Raw genomic sequence first — 14,488 nt, 5'->3', positions numbered from 1 at the left:
GCAACGCTCCTCGCCTCCAAAGCAAGATGGCTCTGTGCAAAATGTCGCCTGGGAACAGCCCCCCTGAGCTGCCTCAGAGGCTAAAGCTTAAGAAAGCTATTCACAACGATTTACCTCTTTATCTTCTCAGATTCCAAAATACGGAGCAATTTCAGAAAAACAATCATATTTTAAATTTATTCCTTAACATTTTCTGAAATATTTCTGCATATAAGCAATTTCTTACTCCCTTAGCAATTCAGAATGAAAATATACTGACGGTCCTGAAAAGTTTGCACTGCCACTATGTATGCTGTGTGCTTAAACAGAAGCGTTAATCCTGCAGAGGGGCCTGTCCAGTTTCTGTCACAAATACAATAACTGCAAGAAAATGATAAAAAGCAAAAGCGTGCCCTACTGCACAGATTTAAAAATGAAAGTGGAAACTGTTGTTAATACATTAGTCAAAGTATGAAACTAAATGCAAAGAAACCAGATGCCTGATACTTAGTTTGTCAGAGACCCCTTGATTGTGTGTGTAGCTGTAGATTTCTGTTGTTGAAATTATTATTGTTACTGTTATTTTGCTGCTTGTATTTTAGTACTCACATATCCTACATAAGAAGCATCTTGTAGCTACAAAGTAGACCCATCTTTTCTCCAGATAATTTACACTGGAGGCAAATTAGTTTCTGTGGAATAGATGTAGCCCAAATCTAACCTTACATGAGGTTAGCTACTTCTCTCCTTTTTTTTTAGTTTCTCCCTTTTTAGTTTATGCATATTCAAAAGATCCATCCAGTTCAAGCATATTTTTTATTTTAGATACAGCTCTGTCAACTTGTAAAATAAAAAAGCAAAGCACATCCAAGCTGTGCATTTTAAAATTAAAATTACGCGTCCCTTCCATTTTACAGTTAGATCTAACTGATCTCATTATGCTGGGATTTATCTCAAAGTCGTTTTACCAGACTTCACTAAGCCATTAGCCATCCTAGAAATTTGAATCCTCGCTAGACATAGAATTACAGCTTAAGATAAACTGATTATCCTCATAATATGTCTCCTGCTTAACAAAATAGCTGTGTCTCATATGTAAATGCAATCTGAAATTTAGCATCCAGCAAAGGTCATTAGAGAGATGCAAGATTAAATCAAGAAATGTTGTTATTCAGCTAAAAATGCAATAAAATAAAGCAAATTTTGGTGCGCTAACAGTTTAAGCTGAATATATAAACATACAAAGAGCATTCTCTAGTAAACTCCTGTCAAACACTATTTTGGTTTTAACAATCTCTTTTTAAAATGAGATTATTTAGAAACAGACTATTATACAACGAATACTAAGAATATCCCTCTGGTTTAAGTAAACAGCATTATCTGCAGCATTCAGAGGGAGAAAAGGAGATCCCTTTTCATAGGTCTTATGCATCCACTGTCAAGCAACAATGAAGTAGAAGGGCTGGGGTTAGCAGAGGGGCGTTCTGTCTGAACACCATCCTGGAGATGTATCCTGCATGCATCAACACAGTGTATAAACACTTGCACGCCTAGTTCATCATCCTGTGTAGCCTTATGAAGTGGGTTGATGATGTAAGTGTGGTTTTCAGGATGCTAATCTGTTTCCTTTAAATCCAGACTCTAGATTTCACCCCAAGTAAGTGCTTTGCATTTTACATTAAGTAGTTATTCTGGATTAGCATCCCTGGTAAACAGGTTTCTGGAAAAGAACCAAATGGCACTTTCAATTTTTAAGCAGGTGTTGCTGTTCAAACTGGTCTATACCAGAAACAGCAGTAAAACACAATCTGAATTTTATATTTCAATTTGTTTTCTGAGGAAATGAGGTTTCTTGTGCTCACGCTGCCCCTCCTAATATCTTTTCACACTACTGTACAATACAAGCAGAACTGGACACAGAGTTCTCAAAGATACTTCCATTCCTATGTTTCATGAAAATAAGTGACCAGGAGAGTGGACACATCCTATAAATCCCCCAGTTGAGGAAGAGGCTGTGGTATGAGCTCACCCACATTTTTAGAATCCACATGGGGGAGAAACTGTATAAATAGTATGAAAAAAGATTCAATTGGTTGCAGCACCCACAGATCTATTGGGTTGCTTATAGAGCAGTATTTCCACTTAAAAAAAAAAATTCAACTTAGTAGCAGTGAAAGGAACATAAATCAGAAAACCGCATATACACGCCTGATGCATATGTAGCCCTGTGTAAACATGGTGGTTGAACACAATACTTAGAAACCAGAACTGCTTTAATTCTGAATTAGAATGACGATCTTGATATGAGCAAAGCATGATCATATCAAAAGGATTTTCAATTATATAACTAGATAAAATATTTCTTATGAAATAAAGTTCATATCAGCAAGCCACACTATCATGATCGGGTTACTTTAATTCAAGACAGCTCTCCCAGTCTGTGTTTAAAGTTTGATACAACCCCAAAAACAGGCCACAGCAGCTGAGTATCAGAACTGCACTACTCAGGAGAAAGACCTTCAAAACTGCTGAAAACAGCACACAGTAAAAGCAGTAACAATTGAAATTGCCTTCAGCTAAACTACTGTTTAGTGCTGTGTTTGCTTTTTGTAGAGTCATCATGTTCACTGTTTATTTACAATCCACTATACTTTTAAAGTGATGATATAGTATTGAACTTAATGAGTATGCCAAAATACTGCTGCCAGGAATTGCCTTTAGCTTAGCCAAGCAAGCAGAATTCAAAAGAGCCTAAAAACATAGGCTGAAGAAATGATACTTTCTTGCAGAGAAGTTTTTTGCAAATAAAACTCTTTGTAGTACATAAATCAAACTTTATGGGCATTATGTTGTACAACTTTTATGCCAGCTGGTCACTGGCATCTAGCTGGTTATTGTATCGTTATTATCTGTACGTTATCCTCCAGCGAATTAAACTGCAAATAGCTTTTCTTTCCCATGGTTCATCGCTGGGCAGTAACTGCATGGGCCTGTAGGCCACTGACATTGGTCTTTTGTACTCTTGAGCTGTAAGGAAGTCTGTCTAAATTAAACATAAAGACTGTTGCCTGTATTTATAACAACATTTCAGTTGCTCATTAACAGAACACTCTTTTGAAGTTGCTGATTAAAAAGTTTCTTCAGAGAATATTAAAGTGTTCTGCCTGCATGTGGTTCTTTTTCTTATAGATATTTACATGCTGCAATAAGAGAGCTCTCCCTTTAAGTACCAAACAACTTACTACCTGAATTCTGAAGACTTTTATTAGAATGATGAATGAAGGCATTTGGATAGTTCATAACAACGCTCTTTTTCAAGAAGAAAAGAGCTAAATGAAAGATTCAGTCTGATGTGATAGCTGAATGGGAAATTCCTATGGGTAAGTTCCTCTGATTTAGTGAAACGAGTTTCTCCCTGGCTTTTAGCAGACTCACTACAAAACAAGGATCCTAGAAATCAGTACTTTGTATTGCTTTTGTTGGCATTCTATAAAAGTGCTGTTTCTATGCCTTTCTTTGCCTACAGCCACACTCTAGTTCATTGTTTGATGTTACTATTATGATCTGATGGTAGATGATCTCCCAGACTGCAATATTTATTTCAACCTTTTGCTCATGTTAAGAAAAGGTCACTTTCACAAATATTTTCCCCAGAAAATAATTAAAACATCACCCAAATCCCTAGTCTAATTCAACAGAAATCAACACAATTACTGGAAACTGAAATTAACACAGTTACTGAAAATAGTAGCATTTGGCACATGGTCAAGGTGCTAAGAGAGCCACCATTATACGATCCTGTGATTCGTTCTTTCTCCGTTCAGACGTTGCTCAGGTAACAATGCTGTGAGCTGTGAGCATCTTTTCCTAAGAATCTGTTGAAGGAAAATAGATTTTCGTCCCCACAAAAATGCTGTTAATGCTACTCTTCACAACTTACAGTTTAGTAAATGTATAGTTGCCTGCTATTCTAATATCCAGGTAACCGAGTTTTATCTTTTATGTCCTCTCTTAAACGCTGTTTTCTCAATCTCTAATCTCTGTAATCTCTGCAATGCTTAAGGGAGCATTAGCAAGCCCAGAAACTACAGTCAATGTAGTTTTACACAGCTATTAATACAGTGTGGGTAATAGACTGACCAACATAGTAATTGATCCAAGGCAGGTTTTGTTTAGCTACCACAGTTCTCCATTGCACCTTAACTGTGGCAGCCGTGTACATAAGTATCGAGCTTTCCAGCTGTCTCCAGTTTTATAGCCCGGACTGGTTTCTGTGATGCTGTAGGCTAATCTGAGCTCCCTAACGCCACAGCGGATGAGCCCATGTGAGTTCTGGTTCCTCTCTGTGCACTGCAGGCCTTCCCTGTGCTCAGTATTCATCACACTAATTTCAGCTGTATGAAACCAGTTCTCCAGACCCCCTCAATAGTCAGTGAGACAGAGAGAAAGGGGCAACTCCAGAATGTGTATTACCCATTTTATTGCAGACACCTCTTTTAGGACGATTACTAAGAATTGTCCCGTAGTGGTACTTTTCTCTCTCCACTGAATGCAGAGGAGCAGGTCCAGACTGAAGATACCCAACTTTTAGGCAGCTGCCTTCAGGCAAAACAAATATTATCCTGAGCTTCAGGCTGGCAGCTCATCCCAAGCTTCCCTTATCTAAAAATCAGATCCATATATTTTATTCAACTATTAGAGGCTGTTAAACAGATTATAAATGCAGTTACTCAGGGGCACAAGAAGTTCAACTTACATTCTTGAAGGGCCTCCAGCATTTTAATGCAACAACCTGTAAACTCTGCAGCATCTTTACTTAAATACTGAGTTCTTGTCATTAATTAAATACAAATAAAATGATCACCTGAGTATTCTTTGTTATTTATCTTTGTATTACAATACATTTATTTTTTGATGCTTGCACATATTCAAGAGAGGTTCAAGAGAGTGTAGCATCTGTATTTTGCACTGATTTTCATAAGACAAATAACCATGCTGTAGAAGTTATCAAGGGAAAAGCTGAGGGTGTTGACAGATAGCTGGCAAAGAGGAAGCTGGGGCTTTTATAACATGAGAAGGCAGCAGAAGGAGTTCGGGAATGTAGGTTAACTTTGGTTGGATATTTCTGCTCAAATACTCAAGCAGCTAAATTGCTAATGCTGAGACTTAAACTTTTATGTTTCAAGTTAGCAGTCTGACTGCACCGAGTTTAGTGGTGCGTATCTCTGAACTTCTTTTTCCAGACTGATTTCAGATTTACTGGCCTTTTTATAGTTCTCTGAAAAAACAATTTGCAGAGCTTTTGTAACTCACTGTGCTCCGTGTCCCAGATAGATGCCTTTCTTGAATCCTTTTATAGCTCAAGTAAACCCAGAGTGCCAGGCCTACCACTTTTTTTGTGGGAGACAGCTGCTTTTACTGGTCATCTTCTCCCCCACCGCTTTTCTAAATTTTTCTACTAACTTCCAGATGTTTGGCAGCTAGTGCAGAGCAGTAACTCCAAGCAGGCTGCCAAACATCCATGAGTCCCAGACACTGTGCATGCACAGGTAGCTCTATTTTATGCCCACTCTGATTCTTTAAAATACCTTCAATCTCCTTCACAAAAGCGACGCAACTTGAACACCATATGCTCAGAAAACCTGGTGCGAAATGCAAAAATTGCAGTGCACACGCACTATTGACCTGATGTATAGGCAAGCAGTGAGTTTGAAATGCCCAGAACTCATTAGACTCAACGCAAATGTGTACAGATCCAATATGCCTTAAATATGTTTCTTCCTGCTGCCTTTGGAAATTCAGATTCTAACTGGTAGGTATGATTCCCTGTGCACAAAGAGGGGATAAATGGGTACAGTTAGTGCCTGTTATTTATCTATGATACCCTTAAGCAACACAACAATAATGTCCTTATTCTCTAGGCAAATATTTCTTTCTTTGAAAATCTTAACTAAATCTATATGGAAGAACTGGGTTAATGTGACCAACCTAAGAGACATTTCCAAACACATGGTCTTTCATAACTGAGCTACAGTATGTCAAACAAAAGAAGAAGGATTGGAATAGGAATCCAAATCATGCCTAAGTAGATTGAACAGAATTAGGGAATGGGCTGTTACTCTCTGGCTGGTTTTAGTAATTGTATTGATACAGCAGTTAAACTGTTTTAAGCATTAGCCAATCTCATGTGTTTCTGACTATGGCTATCAGTCATCATGCTAGTCTGTTAATCTTGGCAGATCTACTGTCTGTATTATGTAATGTATTTATTTTATTCTGAAACATTTTTCCCCAATCAGGTACAATAAATGAAACCAGTATACTTCAGAACTTAGTGCCAGCTGCACAGTGTACAAATCTCACAGCTATTCCTTTTGACTTTCCTACATTTTTCTCCCCTCCTCCTTTTTTTTTTTTTAAGAATATTTCATATTTTCCAGTCTTGGCTTTCTACCAGTGAAATTATTTACATCTCACCTTTTCTTTTTGAATTAGAAGTTGAGTACTAGGAGTAATTTTCCATATAATTATAGATATGATTCAATCAGAAGAGATTTATTAAGAAACTCGAAACTCTCCAAAGCTTCTTGAAACTATTCTTTGTTATTATTTTTTCACAGCTTTCAGCAGCCTCTGGATAAAAGGAGGAAAGATGATGTGACATTTACATCCAATTTTTCTTTCATCAATATAAGGTCCTGATACATTTCTGAGAATTGTATGGATTGGCTCTCTTTTCCTACACAAAATCTACCCCAAATTATGTATATCTGAATAAGGAAAACCCATCTACACAGTTCGCAATGAAGTGCCAGGGACTATATGGATAGTTAAGAATCCTTACCTAAACTTAGATGTAAAGATTCTAAGGCATCAAAGTTGAGTGCAGTCAATGAGAAGCTCTGATTTAATTCGTATACCTGCCCCTTTAAGCAGTCAACTGCCTTGCACAGGATGGTGGCTGACAGTTAGAAATGGAACAGTTTTCCCAATCCCCAAGTTACTGATTTTTTTTTTTTTTTACTAAACCCCAATGTAATGTAAATTTGATTATAATTCTTTTTATAAATGCAATTGCCTTTTAGGTTATTTAGAATACTTTAGTCTTGGCTAGTGCTACCACATCCTTATTATACTGCTTCTGGAGAACACTACCAGGGTCTACAACCACTGCGGACTTTCTCCATTGCAAACTTTTAGAGATTTTACCCGTTTTAAGGACAGAAAAGACAATTCTGATCATCTGATCTGACCTCTTGCATCCTAAAGGTTGCAGATTTACATCCAGTATATTCTACCTCAGGCTCCTAATTACTCTAAGTTAGAGCAAATATGCTAGGTAGACATTTTGATGTAGTAAAAGTGTTGAGTTTGGATTCATTTCACCTATCTTTGGTCAGGTGAAAGATAGGAGCTTTGTGTAACCTCTCTTCCATAGTCATTACAGAGAGAGGGATTTCTCCATTTACCTCATTAATGTTCACATTATGCAAAACAGAAGATATCATTCTAGAAGAAACTGCATTTTGATCCCCTCACCCTATTGTAAAGTCAGGAGACCTGAATTTATCAAAGAGAACCAACTACTGTCCTATAAAAGGGAGGGGACAAGTGGCATAGCGTGCACTTCAGCAACAGATTGTCTTTGAGGCTCAGTTGCTTTTTCTTTAAGCACTACTTGGAAAGGGACAGGAGCATCCTGTGTTGCCTTTTAAGTGGATGTTATAGCATTGCAAGTCAGAATATGCGCCTTGTTTCGGTATAGGAAGTATTATGGAAAAAACACAGTGACTCATGAATAAGACTGTGATAGGCTTCTCACTGTGAAGCAGCTCAGATTCTCTTTATCTTTTCTCATCTTCTGCTGTGAATCTGCAAAATGCCAGTCTTTATCTCCACTACCATTCCTGCTAAGTCTCATTTTCACCTTGGCTTAAGCCCTCATCCATGATCACCTCTCGTATTACTTATTGCAGTTGGCCTTTTTTTTACTTCCTTGGTCTCATTTCTGTAAATGTTTGTTGTGCAATACTTTGATTTGTCTGTTAGAGAAGAACAGAGTAAGACTTCCAGATAGAAAAGGAAAAGAACAGATAAAGACAGCTTAGATAAATTAAATGTTCTAAATTGTGTCAGCCTGATATAACTCACTTAAACATTCACTATTTAGAGAATGAATGAAGCAATTACTTCTGAGAACTAGTAGAGGAAGGTTAAGGTAAAAAAGAAAGGAAATGGGCAAACATAAAAATGGGAAAAAGGAGGATACTAAAACTCATAGGAAATACAATTCTTCCCCTTTGCCTTCCAGTTCCCTTCCCCAAATAATAGAAAAAGTAATTATCTATACAATAGCAAAGAGGAGGTTATCAAGAAGATGGAGCCAGGCTCTTCATAGTGGTGTGTGGTTGGAGGGTGAAAGACAACTGGCATAAACTGAAACAAAAGAGGTTCAGACTGGATATAAGAACAAACTTTTTCACCATGAGGCAGTCGAGCAGTGGAACTGGTTGCCCAGAGAGGTTGTGCAGCCTCCATCCTTGGAATTTTTCAAAATCTGACCGGATAGTCCTGAGTAACCTGGCATGAACTCATAGCTGACCCTGCTTTGAGCAGGAGGCTGGACTACAGACCTCCTGAGGTCCCTTCCAACCTGAATTATCCTATGACCCTATGGTGATAAGTAACAGCTAATACAGTTTTATGAAAAAACAGCGTTGTAAAAGCAGCCTTCTAGAACTCGGAAATAGGCCTTGCAGATAAAGAAGCAATAGATACTTTATAGCTTGACTTTAGTAAGGCTCTTAACCTGGTCGTGCAGGAAGCACTCACAGCTAGCTAGGGATCTGGATCAATCAAGGGACCAGATTCAATTTTCCATAAATTTTTCCAGCTCATGACCCACTCTCTGTTTTGATCTCCGGAGAACCACACAGAAGTGGGCAGGGAGTGGTCATGGCACACATGAATTGTTCTAGTTCTGCTCCATGACACTTTCCTTCATGAGGGGCACGTGGCCTTTAATCAGGAAACAGGATAGCAAATTTGCCCTGTAGTCATAAAGCGATGGGCTGTGCGATAGGAGTGCGCATGTACATCAGGTCATAGGATTACTGTGTTCCCAGTCATATTTGGAGAGTAGCTGCATTTTAGTCACATAACAATGGTACATATGACAGAGGCAACAGAATATTGGTCTCAGGCCAGTTACATGACAGAGAGAAGCTAAAGCATGGCAAAGAGTCTCAGTTTACTCAAAGACAGTCTCTGTATTCTGTCCTGGAAAGGTTGGGTGCTACTGATCTAGCCAAAACTATTGTAAAATGGTTATATACCCGGATGGCAAACCCTACTTAGAAAGTCATTATCTGGCATCCTCTGTCAACTATAAGGATATGTTGAACGGGGTTCTGCAAAAGTCTGTCCTGCACCTGGCACTGTTTGATTTTTAATTTATGGCTTGGATTATGGAAGCGAAAGGACACTTACTAAATTTGTAGATGACCCTTGAACAGGCAGAAATTGCAGGCACTGTGAAGAATAGGATCAGATTAAAAAATGTAACAAACAGGAGAAACAGTCTGAAAAAAATTGGATGTTGTTCAAGAAAAAAGGATGTAAGCTTTATTTTTAATAATAATCGACAGCACAGAAAGAAGATGGAGTGTTATTGGGTAAGTAGTAGGCTCTCAGAAAATCATCCAGGATAGGAATGAATCATAAACTGAATGAGTCAACACTGTCGTACTGTTGTAAAATGAGCAAACATCACACTGGGATGTATAAACAGCCATATAAAAGTCACATGAAGTAATGTTTTGTTGTAATCAGCACTGATAAGACCTGAGCTGGAGTACAACATCCATTTCTGGGCACCTCACTTGAAGAAAGACCAATAAAAAACTCACAGGCGAGCCATGCAGTTTTCAGAGATTTAGAAAAGATGACCCATGAGGAGAGCATGAAAGAATTCATTTGTTTAGGCTAGAGATGAGAGGATTGAGGATATGATAGCAGTTCTCAAACACATAAAAAGTAACTGCAAAAAAGAAGGTATGAACTGTCCTTCATGTCTACTGATAGGGCAAGAAGTAATAGTCTTAAATTGCAATTTGAAGATTTAGGTTAGGTATTACAAAAGGCTTTTGAACCGTAAGGAGAGCAGCTCATTGTGGGGAGGTCTGAAGAATCTTCATCACTGCAGATTTTTAAGGTCAGGTTAAACAAATACCTGTCAGGAGCTGTTTAGATAATTGATCCTGCTGGGGATCAAGGGGATGAACTGGAAAACCTCTTCAGATTTTTTTTTTCTTTTACTGTGTGTCTAGAGATGCAACTCCATTATCCTCACAAGCATGAAAGTGGAAAAAATGCCACTGTTACTTCTCCAAGTTTCTTAAATTGTACCGGGCATTTTTTCTGTAATTGTTAAGTCTCAGTCTTGTTTTAGCTAGGATTAGGGCACCTCCTGCATAAGAAAAGTGAAACATAGATGAAACTGGAAAATGATTTGTTTTCAGGTTGTTTTCTTTTGTGTTTTGTAAATACTTGTTTAACTTACATGACAAGAGCAGTGGGGATGAAAGAACGTCTTGTTTTGTAACTACTCATTTAGCTTAAATGACAGGAATAGCCCACATAAGAGAACCCTTTATTTTTTGTTTGTGATGGAGAACATCTGTCATTATTGCTCTGCAAGCCACCATGTTGTCTAGATCTATTTACCTTGACTTTCTAAACTCCCAAAAGTTCTCCTTCTGACATAGATAGACACCAGGATTTGGTGTCCCTTCAGCTAGGCTTGCAAACATGCTCATGATCCTAACTTCTTTATTTCAACTCTGAGGAAACTTATTTCTGCCTTTGCAGAGGTCCCTGCAGATCCCCAGCAAAACTGGGGAAAAAGCTGAAATTTCCTGTACTTTTATGATCAAATACAAACACCTGAATTACGTATCAACAAGAGAACACCACTCCTTCACTCCATGTGCCACAGAGGAAGTCACTTGTTTTTTTATGTACCTCAAAATCCATAAAAGTTAGGGTTTCTAAAAGCTTCCATCCCAGGAAGCAGGAAGTTTCCTGTTTAGAAACAATTTCTGTTTTTGTTTTACAGATATTCTTCTCTTCTGCTTATGCTGCTTAAGCACTTTTAATAACAGTTATTCTCTTTTATTAGTTAACATTGTTACTTTGTTATCTGACTTTAAAAGCATTTTGTATGGAAGAGACTTACCACTGTGTGGCATTGTGCTGTATTCTGGAGTCACTTATAATTTTTTTGAAGAAAAACATGTATCTCTAAATCCGAATACTTAAAGAAGCATCAATCTACTCCCAAGTTATAATGTGCATGATAATTACATCCCCTTCAAAAAAGACAATCATAGTAATAATTACCTCAAAGGAAATCACTGTTACCTTCATAGTTTGTATTATCATTAAACCACTGTCAACAGTTATGTGTGCATTTTAGGTTATAAGTGTGCAATCCTTTTCTAGTTCTCCCCAAACTGAATGATACGGTTTAGATGCATGTGTTTTCCAGTGATATCTATGCTTTCTTTCTTTCGTTTACTGAGTGAACCAGCTGTGCTGACTGATGTCTAAGGAGCCACGCTCACCCCAGAATAATGCCATTGTAGTCGATGTAGCTGCAGCGAGGATCAACTCGACCCACGGGCTCTGTATATTCCAGAAGGTCATAGAGCCTCTCAGTAGCTCAGACAGGATTTAAACAGAGGATCCTCCTGAATCCCAATTCAAATGAGCCTCTTTTGACATCATCATCACGTCTACGCAGTCAGAGTGACATTTTGTCAAATGCCACTGGGAGCAGCGCTCATCTGTCGGCACACCAAAAAGTGACCTTCGGCGCTTTAGTCACATGCCCCATTCTTTATTTGCCTTTATTTATAACCTTCTTCTCTATTCAGTGCCAGCTGTTAAAATCAAAGTGAATTTCCTTTCCCTCGCCCTCATGGGAACTGTGGAGGAAGAAGAGGTTTCAGGCTCCTTTCAGCCCAGTAATTGGGCAGGGAGGTCATAGCCTGGGAACCCAGCCCATCCTGTCAGTGCCACAGCAGCAGCCTCGCTGCTCAAAGCAGCTCTCTGTAGCACCTAACGTGCCCGTGGTCTGTGCTGACAATTGTAGCACTCCAATGCTACATGAAAGATCCTTGCTGAACGTAGTGGTTTGCACTGCAAGATTTCTCAAAGCCTCTTCCGGTCCTACCTCTCTAGGATGCACATATAATAAAACTGCAAAAGCAGTTTGCACAGGCAGGAAGAAGGATGGTCTTTGATTCTGAGCATTTACAAGCAGTCGCAAGGAAACTCTGTCAGTCCATGCCTAACAGTTTTTGAACTAATTGGCCAATTTCAATGATATTTGAACTGTGAATAAACATAGGTATGCACCTGTCCTTTTCCCTGTAGCCTGATTTTCATAGAAAGAAAACCCAAATCTGGGATCTAAATGACGCTCCGAAAGGCATCAGATCCTGACAGAGCCTGACCAAGGCCTCAGAGCTTGCAGGAGTGCAAGAATTAAACCAAATTAACCCAAATACAGCCAAAAGTAATTAAATTCCTATAATTTTCTTCAACATCAGTAGCTGGATAGTGGAAGGAGACTCAAAATCCTTAAGTATGGAAAAAATAGGTATAACACAACAATGTGTGTCATGCTTAGCATGAGCCAGTTGGCCAGCTGGCACATGGGCACTTGCTGGCCAGTCGGCTTGCACCTATGCCTAACTGGATTAACCACAGCACACACTGCTTCTTGCCCAAACAGATGTCATGGAAGGCATGGAGGAAAGAGGGTTCAGACTACTGCACTGACAGTATGAGACTCTGGAATAGTGAATAAAAAATGAACAGGAAAGCAAGTTTCCTTAGTTCTCTTCTTTCTGAAGCAGCCTGTTTATATATGACTGTGTATTTCTATGTGACATTATCTTTCTGTAAGTGCTCTAAAAGTATGTGAGAAAAAGATGGCCCCAGTTCTTCCATGACCATCGTTGGTTTTATATTGCATTGTCTTCAGAGGTATTACACTGACTTTTAACTTAAAAATGAGAAAGGACAATGGATTCAAAGACGTTGTCCCAATCCTTAGGCTCTTAGAATGGATGTGAGACAGTTTAGCAGGGAGTACAGACCTACGAACCTTCAACATAGGCTGTCTATAAGATTTCAAAGATGTTATGCTCAAACATCAGAAGGAAGAGACAGTTCATATTCTCTGTTACAAACGCTACGGCAGCTCCTGCAAATCATGCAGAATAAATTGCTGACCTGACCTGCCACACTCCCCAGATCAGTTCATCACTATATTGGGGCACCCCCAAAATCATCATGAGAGCAATCTACTGGGGACACTGCTGGTGAAACCTCTAAACTGTGCACACTTTCAGCATCCTCCTCAGTCTAGATACTCTTTATACAGATGTACTTAGCCTGGAATATCCCAAATCAGCCAGCATATTTCCACAAGGAAATATGGAAGAGTTCCTTCCCCCACACTTGCTATCTTGTCCCTCTCCAAGCACTTTGCAGCACTGCCAGCGCAGCTAGCCCTCTCATTTAGCACGCTGACCATATACTAATCAAGAAAGCAATGTCTTGGCAGGACAGATTTTCTCCCACATTGCAGAGGACTCGCACAACAGGCACTCACTGCCAAAGGCATGAACACAGCCAGGCCACCTTAAATAGCCAGGCCCTTCGCCTCCCTGCCAAGACTCAGCACCAGGGTTGTCAGATGCACTTATCTGCCTCACAGTAACCCATTTGCTCTGAGGTGAATAAATGCACAAGAGCAACAGTCAAATACTTCTTATAGTCACAAAAAATGGAACTGTAAAGGTATAAATGGCAAGAGAACAAGGTTGATGACATATGCAGACAGTGATCTGGTCATATCAGAAATCAAACAAGTGGGTATATTTAAGATCTTAGTAATTACCAACATTCATACTGAGGCAGTTGTACTGAAATACTCAATTAAATAAAGGATATTTGCAAGCTCAATCCATTTTGGTATCTGTCTAAAATGAAGATTAGAGGTTCACATTTCAGAAATAACATTTAGAGACAAAAAACAGCTTGTTTTCATCTTGCCTGCAATGAAAGCAGCACAATGTTCTATGATTTCTAATTCATAATCAAAAATTAAGACACTCACAAAAACCTGTGTTTGGAGCTTATTGTTCTTTCCTCCCTCATACATCCTGAATGTCTTCTTCCTGTTTATTAAACCTGTTATCGTGTCTTGTCCCTATTTACAGATTCAACTGCAAAAGGGTGAGGATTGTTCCTCCTGCTGCACAGTACCCTCACAAAGGACTCTGAATGTCGTCAGGTCTTTTAGACACTGGAACGCTGTAATTGAAGTTGCTAAACAAATATTAATCATGGTCATTTTGTAAAACTGTTGTGCAATATGATGATAGTCAGTTACTGACTCTAACAACATCATCTCATGATAGTGCTTGTTCACACG

The 14,488-nt window shown here is 38.8% G+C and overlaps 1 protein-coding gene across 1 annotated transcript in view; it reads left to right on the top strand.

Moving 5' to 3' along the window:
- Positions 1-3,327: 3,327 nt before the first annotated feature.
- The window catches only part of NAPEPLD (N-acyl phosphatidylethanolamine phospholipase D), a 38,025-nt gene continuing 26,864 nt past the window's right edge, over positions 3,328-14,488 (top strand). Inside the window, exon 1 of the mRNA XM_026097670.2 lies at positions 3,328-3,359. Coding sequence (XP_025953455.2) covers positions 3,343-3,359 — 17 coding nt within the window. The 5' untranslated portion in view covers positions 3,328-3,342. The remainder of the gene's footprint in view (positions 3,360-14,488) is intronic.

Source organism: Dromaius novaehollandiae, chromosome 1 (assembly GCF_036370855.1).
Source record: "Dromaius novaehollandiae isolate bDroNov1 chromosome 1, bDroNov1.hap1, whole genome shotgun sequence".
NCBI lineage: Eukaryota > Metazoa > Chordata > Aves > Casuariiformes > Dromaiidae > Dromaius > Dromaius novaehollandiae.
Note: the sequence above shows the minus strand (reverse complement) of the source record. Positions and strands in the feature narration are given on the sequence as shown.